Below are 16011 nucleotides of genomic sequence, written 5' to 3'. Positions count from 1 at the left end.
CACGTCCCAGACTTCTTCCTTCTTTTCAAAAATAAGGAAGAAAAGAAAAAAAATATAACGGAAAGAGAGAAAGAAAACAAAAAATAGAAACGACCTTCCTGTTGTATGGATTTGGTCGTTATGAAATGGTGTGACGGAGAGAGAAAGGTTTGCCTAACTCGTAAGAGAGAAGAAGAGAAAGGCAACAAAAAATAAAAAGAAAGCAAAAGAAAAAAAAAAACAGAAACAGAGACACTCTCTTCTTTCTCTTACCTCTCTGTCAATCACAGAGAAAAAAAAAAGAAAGAGAAACTAATTTTGAGCTTTTCTAACAAAAAAAAACCCAAAAAAACAAAACAAAACAAAACTAAGAAGAAAGAGAGAGAGTTTCAATGGAATGAGTTCATTACTATTTTTGGTTTGGTTTGGCAAAATTTGTGGAAAGTTTTTTTTTTTTTTTTTTTTTTTATGGGAAAAAGAGAGAGAGAGAGAGAGATCACAATGAAGGAAGAAAGAGATTTTCCCGGGAAAGAAGAACATGGTTGCATCTCTTTGCCATTAAATTTAACATGGTGGCATAATATCTAATCAATCTCTATTTTATATACATTTCTTTTTCAAAACAAAACAAACAATAATTTATTCCTTGTTCTCAGATCTAACTATATTTGTGTTCGTTATTTCTTGCCCAATTCATTGGAAACTATTACAAACACATTAGTCTTTTTATGCCCAAAAAACTAATCTTCGGTAGGATTTACCTCCCTTTAGGCCTTTATCATTTGGTTAATTTCTTTTAAGTTTCAAAACACGAATGTGCAATTTTTCATAAATTTTTTTTAAACATTTATAAATTTCACGTTTTATAAAAAAATGGGATTTGCTACACTTTTATAACTATGATAAACAAAATGACAAAAAACTAGTAAAATTAGGTCTTGATTAAATTAGTATAGTATTCTGACAATCTATTGTTCACCTCGTATCATGTTAAAAATGGTATACTCCCCAATTATCTTCATTCCTTAATAAATTCTTTCTAATCAAGTTTCAAGAAAGATAATGGAAAAAGAATTTGAAAAGAATAAAACAATGTGACAGAGAGAGAGGATATAGTGAAGTTGCTGAGAAAGTTCGTATTAACCTGATGAACGTGTGTACGACAATAAGGTCACTTGTGTTGCACGACATAACCAATCATTGTTTCGATTTTTTATATATTAACATTCCATTTATCTACTAAGTACGCTTGTTATTTAAATAGCATTGATCTAATTAGAATCAAAACACACAGGTGAGAGGCTGAGCAAAGTGATTTTTATCTTTTATGATGAGTGAGCTTCTAAATAAGTGAAGAGCATCTTTTAATTTGTAAGGGTGAAAATGTGTCCTCAACGAATGAGATTACAACAGAGATTATGAACCCATAGAAACCCTAAACCTAACTCAGATTCGATTCCATCATAAACGAAATGATAAACAAATGTTTCTGTTGAGATCTTTTCTTACTTGCAATGGTTTCTCAGTTCTCATTGTGAGTTGCTCATGTCACCAGCTACTCCGATCACTTGATCAGCCTCGAGATTTGGATCCTGCAACTAAGTGATTGAGAAACAAAAATAAATGTATGTCATGTCCTCGTCAGAGCAAATCAAACTTCATCTCTGTGGAAAACTGAGGTCGCTAACTCACCTCATTCACAGGCAGATTCTGGGGCGTTGGAGGAGGAGGGACTTTGGATAAATCTCTAAGAGTCCCCTGATATTATATTGTCAAAGGCAATGTTATGGTTAGATTTATAGTCGGATAGATAGGCTAGATCAATGACTCAAAAAGTGATCAATTTGAATAAAGAAATCATTAGCTAACCTTGTTTGCCCACATTAGTCCACATGCATTACAAAGTGTTCTTGGCCCTGCAGGTCCACGTCGCATCATTGGAGTTGACTTCTCACTTGTTCCACAGTGCCGACATCTTAACATGTTCACAATAAAAAAAAATATAAGAACAGAGATAAGCTTTGTCAACTTTAGTAGACCAAGCTCATCTACAATGACTTGCAACAACATAGTCAGCTCAATTATTGTTATCCTCTAACAACTAGTGATGCCATGATGACAAGTATACGTTCCAGAACTGAAGTATATAAGCAAAATTTATGGAAGTGAACGTCCTAAAATGGTTACCAAATAAATTATTTCCATGTTCTAGAATCTAGAGTTGATTGAGGTTTTATAACGAGTTGGCTAAAGGTTAATATAACTGCTATGAGTAATTTAAAGCATTTTCAACTTACAAAATCTCTGGCTTCTGAGTCTCACTCCCTTCTACGGCCCATCTCTGGCTTGACCCCCAATCTGATCCAGTGGATGCAGAATCATCATTGCTTGACTTAGCCGATGTGAACTGACCTCTCTTACGCTGCATTCTGCATGAGACAAACAGAACCTTAAGTACAAACAAGAGGTATCTCAAAAGCTTACAGACACAAATCCTAGTAGTTGACATAAACGTACCTCGAGGCTACCTCTTTCCTGACTTTGTAGCGAACTGTCTTCTCAAAATTTCTCTCTTTTCGTTTCTCCCTAAATCTGATCAAAGAAGCTAACCGCTGCGGGACACTAAGCCTTTGAGGAGTACCAGATAGACCCTGGTCCATTTATTAGTCAGCCACAAACTCGATAAATAAACTAAATTCCCATATATGGTATTAAATCTATTATTACCAGTACCCTATTGTTCTGATGAGGTGGTCCATAGGATGGCGGGAGTGTCTGTGGTGGTACTTCACGTCCACCAAGTAATAGAAGCACAGCTTGAACCTGCATTAAAAAATATTAGCAACACTTCAATAAGCGGGAAAAAAAAAAACAAACCAGCTGGATACCTTGACCATATATATCCATAACTAAACCATCCAAGAACCAAAACTACTAAAAAAAAATTAAAGTCACCTTCTCAGGCGAGACACGGTCGAAAACATAAACTTGTCCCTGGAAGGACAACGTCAATTGATCACCATTTTCAATACCACGGTCTACAACTTCACCGCGATTATCAGCTGCGTTTCCAGGGTGAGTAGGAACCTCTGTCTCCACTCCTTCATCCATCCCACCATCAGTATGGTCATCCATCATACCGTTTCCATTATCGATATGGTGCAAGCCCTGGTGTTCATACTGCACATGCATTGGCTCCTGAGCTACGGCAATGTGCATTCGACCATTGTTTCCACGATGTCCATTCATGGTCTTTATTCGTCACTTTGTTACCGATAACATTCAAAGAAACATAAAATTAATTAAGACTACAACTTAATTGAGTTTGCAATACAAAGAAACTACTTAAGAGAAAGGAAGCTCATTAACAGTAACTCGATAGTCACAATACATTCCCTAGTTCAAGAAATCTTTGGGTTCTGACACAACAAGCTCTAAAGATTCTTAGTTCCCAGAAGTTGATGTGATCTTTTAAGCATTTTTAACAAGAGTAGAAGAAACTAATCTGATCTCGAGTAACAACAATCAAAAACACCTTAAAACCCTAACAAAAATTTAACCAAATCCAGTAACAAAATTACATTATAGCTTCACATCAGCGAGAGAAACACAGAACCTACACTACACTACACTACATGGCATCAATCAGATCGAATTGGAAAAAAGAGTCTCCTTCTTTCACGCTCTCTTTAAGTCCAAAGTCCCAACCTCTAAAGCAAAAGAACAAATAAGACAAGAACAATTCCAAATCCCCAATATAACTACTTCCAACTACAAAAATAAACCCACCAATTCAACAAGTCCAAACCTACACATCGATCGCCCAGTTCCTTATATATCATACATACAAATATTTCTCACTTCCACACGGGAAACCAAAAAAAAAAAAAACTGAAATTGAGGTTTAAATGACTACCTTATTGTTCAGGGTAATCCAAGCGAGAAGGATGAAGAACCTTTTCAAAGCTAATTCACGGGAAACAATGAAAAGATAAAGAGGATTTGATTGTACAAAGAGCGAACAAGGTTTTAGGGAGAGACAAAAATACCAAAAGGGGTAAACGGAGACGAGAGCGAAAAGAAAAAGAAAAAAAAGGGAAGCTCCTTTGATTGATTTTGATTTTTTTTTTTTTTTTCGGGGTCTGATGATTGGGGCGAAAATAAATAAATTTTACATTTTTCCTAAACACGTCATCGTTTCTTTATAAGCCAAACGCCGTCGTCTCAGTAGAAGAAGAAGGCTTGAGTGGTTGGTTAAAAAAACTTTAAACCTAATTACACATTCTTACACTACAAACAAAACAGTTTGTTTAATTGATCACTTAACCGGTTTAACCCACTCATTACTAAACCGGAATTTATCTAAAATTGGTTTCATAGCTTAGCAAATAAATTAAAAGATACAAATGAAATCATTTAAATTCTAAATTTTTAGTTTTACTTAAACTAAAACACTTTTAAACTACTTTTTTTGTCAGAAAATCTAAAAATACTTAATGAAAAAGAAACAATTTAATTAAGGATTGAGCCAAATAAATAAAATGAGTACAACTACATTTACATTGAATTTTTGTTGAATATGCATTTAATGTTACAACAAATATAACAAAAGAAATCATCAATTAATAATAAGAATTCAATGTTCAGAAAAAGAAAGCTATAATAAGAATTAACTTTAGCAAAATACTAAGATATTTATGTACTAAATAAAGAAAAAGAAGTAAAAAACATCTAGGTGGCCAAAAAGATAGAAGATTCATTTAATTTACTCTCATCTCTTAATAGTCTTGATAACTATATATGATCTTCCCAAAGTCTTGATTATCTATACTAATATTTTTGCAGCAGTTTTTGCTTAAAAATACTTTTTGGAAAGTTTTTACATTTAATACATTGATTTTAATGTTAGTTACCAAAACTTCAAAATTAATTATAAGTAAACTTTTAAAAAATAAAGAAATCTTTCTACCTCATTCTAAACATAAATATATGATTCCCTTTCATATTTAATTTGAATTTATATTTAAATTTTCTTGAATTATTCTATAATACATTTAGTTAATAAAAATTGTGATTTTTTCCTGCATACGATGTAATACTAAAATTAAAAAACGAACATTTATTACTCAAAAGATGAATAAAAGATACGGGTACAATATCCCACATCGTCTAAAAAAATGGACAATGGTTCAGAGTCATACTATAAAAGAGACCAAAATGATTCCGAATACAAATGAGTAAAAAGCTTAATTTATCAGGCATTCAAATTTTAAAAACTTTTATTTGGTTTATTCCGGTACTTTATTTTAAAGATTTTTAAAAGGTTAAATATGAAAAATATTTAAAACTTTTTAAAAGTTAAATATGATAAATATTATACCGTAGATACACAATAAATATTAAAAATTAAGATGATATAGTGTAAATTAAAATATCTCGGGACAGGGTTATATAGCAGGACGGGTTTTATCGATATTTATATAAATTAAAATATCATTAATTCGGTGTTACAAAGGTAAAATAACATTTCATTATTTTGTTAACATTGTCGGTATCAGAGAATAGACATATCTAATTAAATTGATTAAGTAAATATTATGCAAAAAAAATTATATTGCAGTATTATATGGTTTATTTAACAATTATTATATAATTATAACATATTTAACCAACAAATATAATTTATAATTTAAATATTTTAGTTATAAATAATTTTGTCCCGCGGTGTACTGTGGGTCCTAATCTAGTAGTTATTGAGAACACCGGCAAGTTCCCAATAATAATCCAAGGAGTCGGTCTACGCTATCGTTATCATTTTAGAGAGCATGTGATGTGAGTTTCTTCGCTTCCCAGGTGAAGGAGAAGGCTGTTGTAGTTTCTTGTCATAGACCCAACCGGCACTCCAAGAACATCATACATATTGTGGTAAATGGTGAATTCATAGAATTGGGTCATCATGGTGCAAAACCTACTCACGAATTATCCCTACCCCACTTCTCCTCATCTATGTTCCAATTTTGGTTCAAATCTAATATGGTATCTTTGTCCAAAAAAATCTAATATGGTATCTAGTTCTTTGGAGGATGCAAAAAGGAAAGCACCAAGTCAGCTAGTGCATGACATGGCCTTGTAATTGTCACACTAGTCTATGACATGGCACCGAACCGAACCGAATCAATAACCGAAATACCAAAATAATTTTGCCGATCGGTTTGATTCCCCTCTCACATTCGGTGTCGATAACCGAAATTTTCGGTTTTCTCGATTCGGTTCATTCAGTTTATGCCGATTGCCCAGGCCTAATATAATCCAACTCTTGGTATTTCACAATTCACAAGATATATGTATTGCTAATTTAATTATGACTTGATGTTGGTTATCTTTTATTAAACGAGCACATGGTATGATCTTGATTATATTAAAAAAAATATATTTTTTTTCTTCTATCTGAACACCACGACTAGTGTGAAATAGAACGATCCATTTTCATTTTTTATTTTGGGTCAGAGAAAGATCCAGTTTTCTTTTATGGTTTTATATCGGATTTTATTAACAATTTGTTTTTTCCCAAAAATATATTATATATGAACTAGAATAGGTCCACGTATTAACGTGAATATACAAATAATATGTGAAATTTTAAGTTGTATTCAAAATATTAATTTTATTTTATATAAGTTTTTCTTTAACTGGATTTAGAGTTCACACACTCCATCTTGCAATACAATTTTTTTTTATATTACATGATAATAAAATTAGATTTTAACTCTATGCACTCAGTCCCAATGAGTAACATTTATAATTTTCATAGAAAAAAATTTGCATTGTATCAAATTTATATCTTACTTAATATTTTTAAAAAACTAAGAATTAATAAAACATAACTCTCAAAGAAAAAAACTGAAACTAATTTTATCTCATATTTGAAAAAGTAACAATATCTTAAATATATTTGTTTCATAGTTTGTAATCTCATACTTAATAGTTTTACTACTTGTCCAACTACTTTTAAATAAAACTATACTAACATTATCATAAATTAATCAAAATTTCTTGGATGATTAATAATTGACAGTATAATCTCTTTATTTAATTGTGGTATTATAATAATTAATTGTATAATTTTCTTAATTCTTTTTCTTAGAGAATTAGTAATTTAAAATTAGAATTAGTATTATTGTTTATATACATATATGAATTATCTTTTATAATTATTAAATTGTTTCAGTTTTTAATTTCTTATAATTTACAAATATGTTAAAACAAAGTTTTATGTTAAAACAAAGTTTTTGTATAACACACAAATATGTTAAAACAAAGTTTTTAATTTCTTATAATTTACAAATATGTTATCCTTGATATCCATAGGCTCCTCACCACTCATGAGATGCCGATATCACCTCAATAAAAATATATTTTGAGGCTTGTTTTTGTTACTAAAGATTTCAAAAAATAGGCTCAACACCAATGTGTCTTGAGAATGTGTGAAGAGCCGAGCCTGCCCGTGGTACCACACCGTCCTCAGCCACCGGCGTTGTTTATGGTGCCTAAGCAGCTTGTTCTTGATGGTATTTCGGATGGCTACACTTGGCGGTCAAAACAAAAGGTACCACTCAAGGTAAAATTAATGAACTGTCAATTTTGTTAATTATAATTGTCTAGTTCGATTTCAAACATATTTTTTACATATTGTAGATTAATGGTGTGAAGTGTGAACGTCATCAATGAAGTGTATGAAGAGAACACTACAGAATTCGACCGGAAAATGTTTCGTAGGATTTGTAGTCTTATTATTGGCCAGGGAGATCAGTACTGTCTGGTTCATTACCATCAACCTCTAATCGATCGCCTGAACAACAAGTAAACGATAACGACTTTGGGAGAAGAAAATCAAATCACAGCGTCTTGATTTTTTCCCTTAATTAGTTTTCTTTAATAATTTCTTCGATCCTCTCTCTCTCTCTCTCTCTCTCTCTCTTGGGATCAATCAGTACTTTTTAAAAAAAATATAAAAAAAAATTAGCACTTTTCTATTCTTGTCTGACGATTACTTTGTCAATATGCTTATTTAGTCTATCTGTTTCTTCATTTCCTTCGATCAGTTCCTCTTACTTATTATTACAGTATTCTATGTAATTTTCTTTTAATGAAAATATTCTAGTACTATTTCATAATTAACACTCTCTATTAGCAAACATTTTTCTTATGATCATTTTTCTTTTTACATAAGAAAATATTAACCCAATTACTGACTTTTTAAAAACCCGATTAAAGACATTAAAATATTAAAATGTAAAAGCATCCAAAATACAATAAAAACCTCTATAAATTAATAAGGTCGGGACCACAAAATTTTATTAATTTATATAGGTTTTAATTTATCGATAAATTAATAATTATTAATTTATCGATAAATTAATATTTATGAGAAGATTTTTGATTTTTATAGTTTTGAATATTTTCTATTAAAAATAATTTTTTTTTGTAATTCATATTTTATACAATATTTTTAATTTATAACTTTGGCTATCGTAATATATTGGATGTCAACAGTTTACTAGATTATCCAGGTGAAAACGATAAAAATTTATTAGTTTATAACGAGTATTAATTTATAGAGGTTCTATTGTAGAGAGTTCTGTTTGTTTTAACTGTAATACAATTTAAGAAGATCCAATTCCACATTTAAATTCTATAAACTATTTTTATGAAAGGAATCTATATATACATTTTTATGTACATTTTGGGTTCTACCCTTTTATTTGTATTTATTTAAAAACTTATTTACAAAGTTAATCCTTAAATTTTTTCTAAAATAGCATTACTTCATATTTTGTTTTCTAAATATATTACATACCATTCCAACTAAAAAAATAGAGCAGAATCAATATGGAAACAGAAACTATGATATACTTAATCACACCTTCTATTGTGTATTGAAGATATTGTATCTCTGAATCCTTTGTAAACAAATAAAACAACAATTTGATTCCTGTTTTGTTTTCCAAAACCTGTGAGCTTTGATTTTTAATGTAAGAAGAACTTCGATTCACATTTATTTAAATATTATAATTAATATATATATATACTTAATAAAATTTTAAAATATTACGAATACGTAAAATTAATTTTTTAAAAAAATACTATATAATATAGTTATATAGTAGATGAGTTATAAAGAAGACATGTTGGAATTAATAAAATATCATAAAAATGTTAACATGGGTTAAATACTCATTTTATTATTTGTCAACACTATTAATATTAAAATATTTGACATATAAAAATTAAGTTGATTTAACTAAAATTATGTAAAATAATTAAATCATTAGGAAAAATGTGACTTAATCATAGCGTATAAATGACTTACTATATATTTAGATCCATTATTTTTTGTTATAATAATTAAAAATCAAAATAGAATTTCAAACACTAAACAAAACAAACTAAATATAACAAACAAATGATCATGAAGTAAATTAAGGGTTAAAAATTAATATAAACATTTAGCTGCACAAACAGTCAGAAATTTTAGTTATTCCTCTATTTGGAAAACATCTAACATTTAACAAAAAGAAATTGCATACCAGCTATTCGGATTCATTCACTCTAGATATTTGATTTTTTCGGGTCAGATAAGAAGAAATTGCATACCGGCTATTAGATCCCGGATAACAATTGCACGTCGATGATGATCCCACTTGTGGTGTACGCTAAGGCTAGTATCTATATCTTTGTCCTTCACCCACAATGTGTATATATAAAGATGTTGTAGCATGTAGGGGACATTTATTTGTCTTCACTCACAATGTGTATAAAGATGTTGTAGGGGACCTTCATGTTATTATACCGTGTTCGAAATTGGCGTGTGAGAGAAATCAAAAATGTGGTTTAGAAATGATATTCTTCTTCTTCCCTAGAGTCGTCAAGTCACCCAAGTTTTTTCTTTTTTTTTTTTTGAACAAACTTCACTCAAGTTTTGTTTTGTTTTGTTTTTGTCTCTCTCATTGACTTGACTCACTGTTTAAGGAAACCACAAAACCCAAAAACGAAGTCACCATTGTTCGTGCTGGGCACGGGACGGGTACCCTTGAATTTTCTCCGACCCTTTACTCGTCCCGACCCTAACGAGTAACAGAAAAAATTTACTCATACTCGACCTTTAAATAACGGCTACCCGGAGAAACGGGTACCCGGTAAAAAATAGTTGACCCTTTACTCGTCCCGACCCTTTATTATTACCCGGAAAACGAGTACCCGATAAAAAAATGTTAATAATCGCAATAATAATTTTATCTTTTGAAATCCAAAAAATGAAAAATTCATAAATTTATGCAATATATAGTTCCAAAATTATAAAATTACGAATTTTGAAAATAAAAATAATATATTAATTCAGTTAGGCTAAGTTGAACTTAGGTTTTAACTCTAACTCTATAAATTAATAATAAATAATAATAATAATAATAATACAAAATATTAACGGGTATTTACGGGTCGGGTAGCAAAACGGGTAAAGGGCCGAGTAACGGGACGAATATTGAAAACTAAACTAATATCCCATACTCGTCCCTTACTCACGGGTAATATAAATATAATACCCTTTACTCGACCCTAAAACTGCGGATACCTTTTTTTGGGACGGATACGAGTAACGGATATTAGTGCCGAGGCCTAACCATTATTATTACCAAGTACCAAACCCACCAAATAAACAAACCAAATACTAAACCAAAAAACCAACTGATTCAAACCGGATCAATTCCCTCTCTTTACTCTCATCCGATCTCTTCTTCTTCTCCTTTCCGAAAATTTGTCACCTCCGAGATCTGATCTGTTCAAGAATTGAGAGAGATGGCGAGGAATAATAATAATAAACTTGTAAGTGGTGGTGGTAGTCATCATGGGATATGGAAATATTTCAACCCAGCGTTTTATCTCCGTAGACCAAGACGTCTTGCTTTGCTTTTCATCCTCTTCGTCTCTGTTTCCATAATTGTTTGGGATCGTCAATCTCTTGCCCGCGACCACCAGGTACCCTTTTTTTTCTTTCTATAATCTGAATTGCCTCTCAATTTTGAGTTTGATGAAGTTGCCTTTTTTATGCGTGTTTTTATAATCTATGCTGATGACTTTTGCAGTTTGAAGTTTCCAAATTAAATGAAGAAGTTTTGCGGTTGCAGCAGATGGTAAGCTTATTTTTCCTTTGATGTATACCCCAAAGTTTCCTCCTTTTTGCGTTTTCTCTTAAATACACAGTGGATGTGGCATTTATGTTTCTTGCCTTGTTGGGGTGTATCTATATATATATATTTGGTTTTGCAAGACTTTGATTGACTTGTGAGTTCATTTCAATCTTGAGAAACTTATACGATTGTTATGTTTTTTTGTTAGTTGGAAGAGGTAAAAAGCGTCACTGAGGATGTGTCTGTGAAGAGTTTGAAGGATGTCCAGGAAGATCCTGTTGATGCCCAGCGAATGCAGAGAGTTAAAGAAGCTATGATTCATGCTTGGAGTTCTTATGAAAAGTATGCTTGGGGACAAGACGAGCTTCAGGTACAGTTTTTATGTTTTTATCAGTGACAATGTTGGTTTCTACAAATTTGGTGCCTTTTTGAAATTGAATGGTTTAGCTGCAATGCTATTAGGTTGTATTAAGTTTCAACACTTTTCAGAGGCTTGCAAGTATTGTGTTGTTCAACTAGTTAAGCTGAGAACAATTTCTGCTTGCAAAAATATATGTCTCTGAAGCTATTTTGTTTCCTTTTTTTTTTTGCATTATCAGCCCCAGACGAAAGATGGCGTTGACAGCTTTGGTGGTCTGGGAGCAACTATGATTGATGCATTAGACACTCTCTATATAATGGGTCTAGATGAGCAGTTTCAGAAAGCCAGAGAGTGAGTAACTGTCTTCCATCCTAGCCCATTTTTTAGGAAGATTCTTCTTCGCATGATTGTTATAAACAGAATTGTCTTATCTTAATTGAGAAAAGAATTGGCATGCTATTAAAATCCAAAGCACTTAAATTCCTAAAAATCTATCATAAAACTAAGAAGTGAAAAAAATAAAATAGAAAAGGCTATTGAATCTTTGTAACTTGTCTGTGTGCAAATGTTCACTTTTGACTGTAACAGGTAGCCTGTTTCAAGACAATATAGAAATTGTTATGGCTATAACTGCAACAGGATCCTATGAAGAATCCTGTTTCTGAGTTATCTATATTGTTTTCTTGTCATTGGAGTTCAACTCACAACTTTGCCGGTTCATCTTTCCCAGCCTTCATTTGGTTATTTTTTTCATTTGCAGTTGGGTGGCAAGCTCATTAGATTTCGACAAGGATTATGCCGCCAGTATGTTTGAGACAACCATAAGGTTGCATTTAACAGGTTTACCATGTTGTTTTCTTTCCTGTACTAAGAAGAGGCATCTTGCTTAGGTTATTTGTTGTGTGGTGTTAACAGTGTATGTGGAATGGAAGTATAGAATCTGCGCTTATAGTTTTTCTCTTTGTTGGCTTTCAGAGTGGTAGGAGGGCTTCTCAGTGCTTATGATCTTTCTGGGGATAAGATTTTCCTCGCAAAGGCTACTGATATTGCAGACAGATTATTGCCTGCATGGGACACTCAGTCGGGTATACCATATAATATTATCAACCTGAGACATGGAAATGCTCATAATCCTACATGGGCGGGGGTAAGTCCTAGTCGTTTAATGCCTCCCTGTCATATTTCTTGTCAATCCTTTTAAAGTCTTATGCATTGGATGCTTACTTAGTGAATATATATTTCCTCTTCTTGTCTTGCGAATTTTCGTATGCCTGGGAGCTATTTAGAGATAGTGGCCACTAGTTCCGTCAACAGAAGATGACTTTGTTGTCTGTCGTTTTTTTTTCCCTCTGGTTGGACTAGGATCTCTAACATGTTTCTAAAGTAACTCCTAAGAGGCCAAGAAAACTTTGAATTTTAAGTTCCAGTTACTTTCCTACATGTTTCAATTAGCATTCTGTTTGCGTCTAGACTGTTTTAGAGTTTTAGCTGTAAATATCATGATGAATGTAAAGCTTCTTCATTAGCTAGGTATTGATTCACTACCAAGCTCATGTTTAATGTTTATGGAATGGGTACCATGTGATCTTTTTACCTGTGTTCAATTAAGTACATGTGGTCTTTCGGTTTAGTTGATTGCTTACTTCTCTCTTGTACTAGAGAGACAGTATTCTTGCAGATTCTGGTACTGAACAACTCGAGTTTATTGCCCTTTCCCAGAGGACGGGGGACCCCAAATATCAGCAAAAGGTGCATTTCTCCATAACTTGTAGCACGAATGACTTACTACATATCCATCTGTTTAAGAGATAGTTATAATTTTCATGAACTGGATTACATATTTCTTAGCTTATTCTATATATTTGTATTATATCTTACTTAGGTTGGCAATAGGTCAGGAATCAGGATACATATTGTCTTATTCATAGAAAATAATCTGCAACTTAATGGTTGACCTGTTTGTATCTCGTGTCTCAGGTAGAAAAGGTTATTTCAGTACTAAATAAGAACTTCCCTGATGATGGTCTACTTCCAATCTATATAAATCCCGATACAGCTCAACCATCGTACTCCACCACGACATTTGGTGCCATGGGAGACAGGTATTTTCCAACTTGATTGCATTTTATAGTGCTGCTTGTCTGATCCCTTCTGGTTTGGCTTTGGTTTGATATATGACGGTGTGACTGCTAATTTTTCATACAGCTTTTATGAATATTTGCTCAAAGTTTGGGTGTTTGGGAACAAAACCTCAGCAGTGAAACACTATAGGTAAGTTTAACTCTAGTCTATTGAGTATACATACGTATGTATTTCTTATAAATCAAATGGTAAACGTAACACTGGAACATTTGAAAGCTGATTAAATTCACCCAGCTGCCATCACGTTTGTCTTTCTGCTTGATATCTGCTTCTATTCTTTGCTGGTCTTGTAGTTTCTACATCTTTTAGCCAAACAATAATAATTAGTACTGTTATGGCTTGAAATCTTTGCATCAGAGATATGTGGGAGAAATCAATGAATGGTCTGCTTAGCTTAGTTAAGAAATCAACACCTTCGTCATTTACATATATCTGTGAGAAGAGTGGAAATTCTTTGATCGATAAGGTAAGCCCGTCTAATCAATGTTTCCATTGTGATATGTGAAAATTAATTTGCCTGGTATCTCCAGTCTCATGTTCTGTCTCATCTTATATTCAGATGGATGAATTGGCATGCTTTGCTCCCGGAATGTTGGCTTTAGGAGCATCTGGGTATAGTGATCCTGCTGAAGGAAAGAAGTTTCTCTCACTCGCTGAAGAGGTAAACTTATGGCTTGAATTATCTTTGATCATAGCCTCATAGGTGCTTCAGATCTTCCCGAACTTTCTGCTTTCAAGCTGTCGGAGATATAGCCTTGATTGATATTTTGTCACATATCTGCAGCTTGCATGGACATGCTATAATTTTTACCAATCAACACCAACAAAACTGGCTGGGGAGAATTATTTCTTCAACTCTGGGAATGTATGTCATTTGTCATTTTCTTTGTCTTATGTTTATTTTATGTGTAATTTGTTGTTTAGTCTACAATCCACAAAAATGATGATGATTCAGGACATGAGTGTTGGAACATCGTGGAACATCTTGAGACCAGAAACTGTTGAATCACTGTTTTACCTCTGGCGGTTAACTGGCAACAAGACATATCAAGAGTGGGGATGGAATATATTTGAAGCGTTTGAGAAGAACTCGCGTATAGAGTCTGGATATGTCGGTTTGAAGGATGTAAGTTTTCCTTAGACTCCTAATTAGATCCGTAATTGTTAAAACTTTGATGAATTGAATTATACCTTTCCACCATCTACAGCATTATTTGTTAACCGGTAATCCGATGGTAGATTCTAATTTCTTTTCAATCATTTCCAGGTTAATACAGGTGTTAAGGACAACAAGATGCAAAGTTTCTTCCTTGCTGAGACGCTCAAGTATCTCTATCTCCTCTTCTCGCCCACAACAGTCATTCCTTTGGACGAGTGGGTATTCAACACAGAAGCTCATCCACTAAAGATTAATAAGTCCCGAAACAACCAGGTAAATAATCTCAAACAATCCAACCGCGTACTGCAACGAAAACCGGCATTTAGAATACGCCAGAGGAATTACGGTCGGATAACAAAGAAGTAAAAACTCCCTGGAGAGGTCATCAGTCACATTGTGAATCTTTGGAACCAGCATTTGTGATTGCGTAGGAGAGGGGCTCTATGGATATATATATTAACTTGAGTAATGTCATTTAGCTCGGCTATTCAAAAAGACCCTTTTACTTAAGAAACCAATTTTTGGGGAAGATTTCAAGATATTATAGACACTTTTGTTGTACAAGTTTGAACCAGAAGAGAAAACCCAACACAGGTTTACCACAGTTTACAAACCTTGTGTTTTTGTATCCTTTAGTTACAAAATTAAAGAAAATTATTATTATTTTTTTTTATTGGTTAACGTATTAAAAAAACAAATTATATGAAAAGACTGAAATAATGAAGAAGAAATGTAATGGAAGCAACCAAGAAAAGAAAAGAAGAAGAAGCAATTTGCAATGAATGAGACCAAGTCTCTGAAAAGACTCAAGTGTTGACTAAATCTCCACGTCACACCAAAAAGAAGGAGAATGACATGGCTGCTAGCCTGCTACTCTAAAAATGACCACAGATTCTCACCAGCCTCAAAAAAGACCTCACGACACGTTGTTTTTTCAATTCTACAAACACCATACATTTCATTTCCCAATTTGCTATAATAAATTTATTAAAAAATCTGGGTCGTGTAATGTTCTATCTATGGTGTGAACTTTAGGTGGTGAAGAGACCACTCTCATCAACCATGAACCATACATAAAAAACTCCACCGCTCTTCTCTCCCTCAATCATTCACACATCTCTTCCTTATATCTCTCTTCCCATATCATTCCCCAGTCCTACCTGTGATCTGAGTCATTGAGAAGA

The 16011-nt window shown here is 32.6% G+C and overlaps 3 protein-coding genes across 6 annotated transcripts in view; 2 read left to right on the top strand and 1 right to left on the bottom strand.

Moving 5' to 3' along the window:
- On the bottom strand, positions 3-4112 carry LOC104746535 (GATA transcription factor 24-like). 4 transcript variants are annotated; one of them, XM_010468040.2, is made up of 9 exons: positions 3896-4111; positions 2935-3243; positions 2707-2802; positions 2497-2630; positions 2277-2408; positions 1849-1954; positions 1672-1737; positions 1489-1577; positions 3-21 (listed from the first exon to the last, which is right to left on the bottom strand). In XM_010468040.2, exons 2-8 carry the CDS (start codon positions 3226-3228, stop codon positions 1509-1511), a joined length of 897 nt encoding a protein of 298 aa, XP_010466342.1. In that variant the 5' UTR covers positions 3229-3243; positions 3896-4111; the 3' UTR covers positions 3-21; positions 1489-1508. The 4 variants fall into 4 exon arrangements, with proteins under 4 accessions (XP_010466342.1, XP_010466345.1, XP_010466341.1 ...); XM_010468043.2 differs by lacking the exon at positions 3-21 and having other exon boundaries at positions 1283-1571; positions 3896-4112; XM_010468039.2 differs by lacking the exon at positions 3-21 and having other exon boundaries at positions 1283-1577.
- On the top strand, positions 10710-15500 carry LOC104746533 (mannosyl-oligosaccharide 1,2-alpha-mannosidase MNS2). The gene is made up of 14 exons (XM_010468035.2): positions 10710-11013; positions 11121-11168; positions 11374-11535; positions 11765-11877; positions 12287-12352; positions 12502-12673; positions 13186-13275; positions 13504-13628; positions 13732-13797; positions 14026-14134; positions 14228-14329; positions 14453-14533; positions 14624-14794; positions 14936-15500. Exons 1-14 carry the CDS (start codon positions 10834-10836, stop codon positions 15191-15193), a joined length of 1743 nt encoding a protein of 580 aa, XP_010466337.1. The 5' UTR covers positions 10710-10833; the 3' UTR covers positions 15194-15500.
- The window catches only part of LOC104748386 (B-box zinc finger protein 32-like), a 1768-nt gene continuing 1303 nt past the window's right edge, over positions 15547-16011 (top strand). Inside the window, exon 1 of the mRNA XM_010470037.2 lies at positions 15547-15559. Coding sequence (XP_010468339.1) covers positions 15547-15559 — 13 coding nt within the window. The remainder of the gene's footprint in view (positions 15560-16011) is intronic.

The sequence above is a fragment of the Camelina sativa genome, chromosome 15 (genome assembly GCF_000633955.1).
Source record: "Camelina sativa cultivar DH55 chromosome 15, Cs, whole genome shotgun sequence".
In the NCBI taxonomy this organism is placed as follows: Eukaryota; Viridiplantae; Streptophyta; class Magnoliopsida; order Brassicales; family Brassicaceae; genus Camelina; species Camelina sativa.
The sequence above is the reverse complement of the archived record's forward strand: the minus strand, read 5'-3'. Positions and strand labels throughout refer to the sequence as shown.

Excerpts from the sequence above, each read along its gene's own strand:
- LOC104746535 (XM_010468040.2), bottom strand. The coding sequence starts at position 3,228 with ATGAATGGACATCGTGGAAACAATGGTCGAATGCACATTGCCGTAGCT. Across the intron at positions 2,409-2,496 it reads AGGAAAGAGGTAGCCTCGAG|AATGCAGCGTAAGAGAGGTC; the intron begins GTACGTTTATGT and ends TGTCTCATGCAG. Across the intron at positions 1,738-1,848 it reads GACTAATGTGGGCAAACAAG|GGGACTCTTAGAGATTTATC; the intron begins GTTAGCTAATGA and ends ATATAATATCAG.
- LOC104746533 (XM_010468035.2), top strand. The coding sequence starts at position 10,834 with ATGGCGAGGAATAATAATAATAAACTTGTAAGTGGTGGTGGTAGTCAT. Across the intron at positions 11,878-12,286 it reads CAGTTTCAGAAAGCCAGAGA|TTGGGTGGCAAGCTCATTAG; the intron begins GTGAGTAACTGT and ends TTTCATTTGCAG. Across the intron at positions 13,276-13,503 it reads ACCCCAAATATCAGCAAAAG|GTAGAAAAGGTTATTTCAGT; the intron begins GTGCATTTCTCC and ends CTCGTGTCTCAG.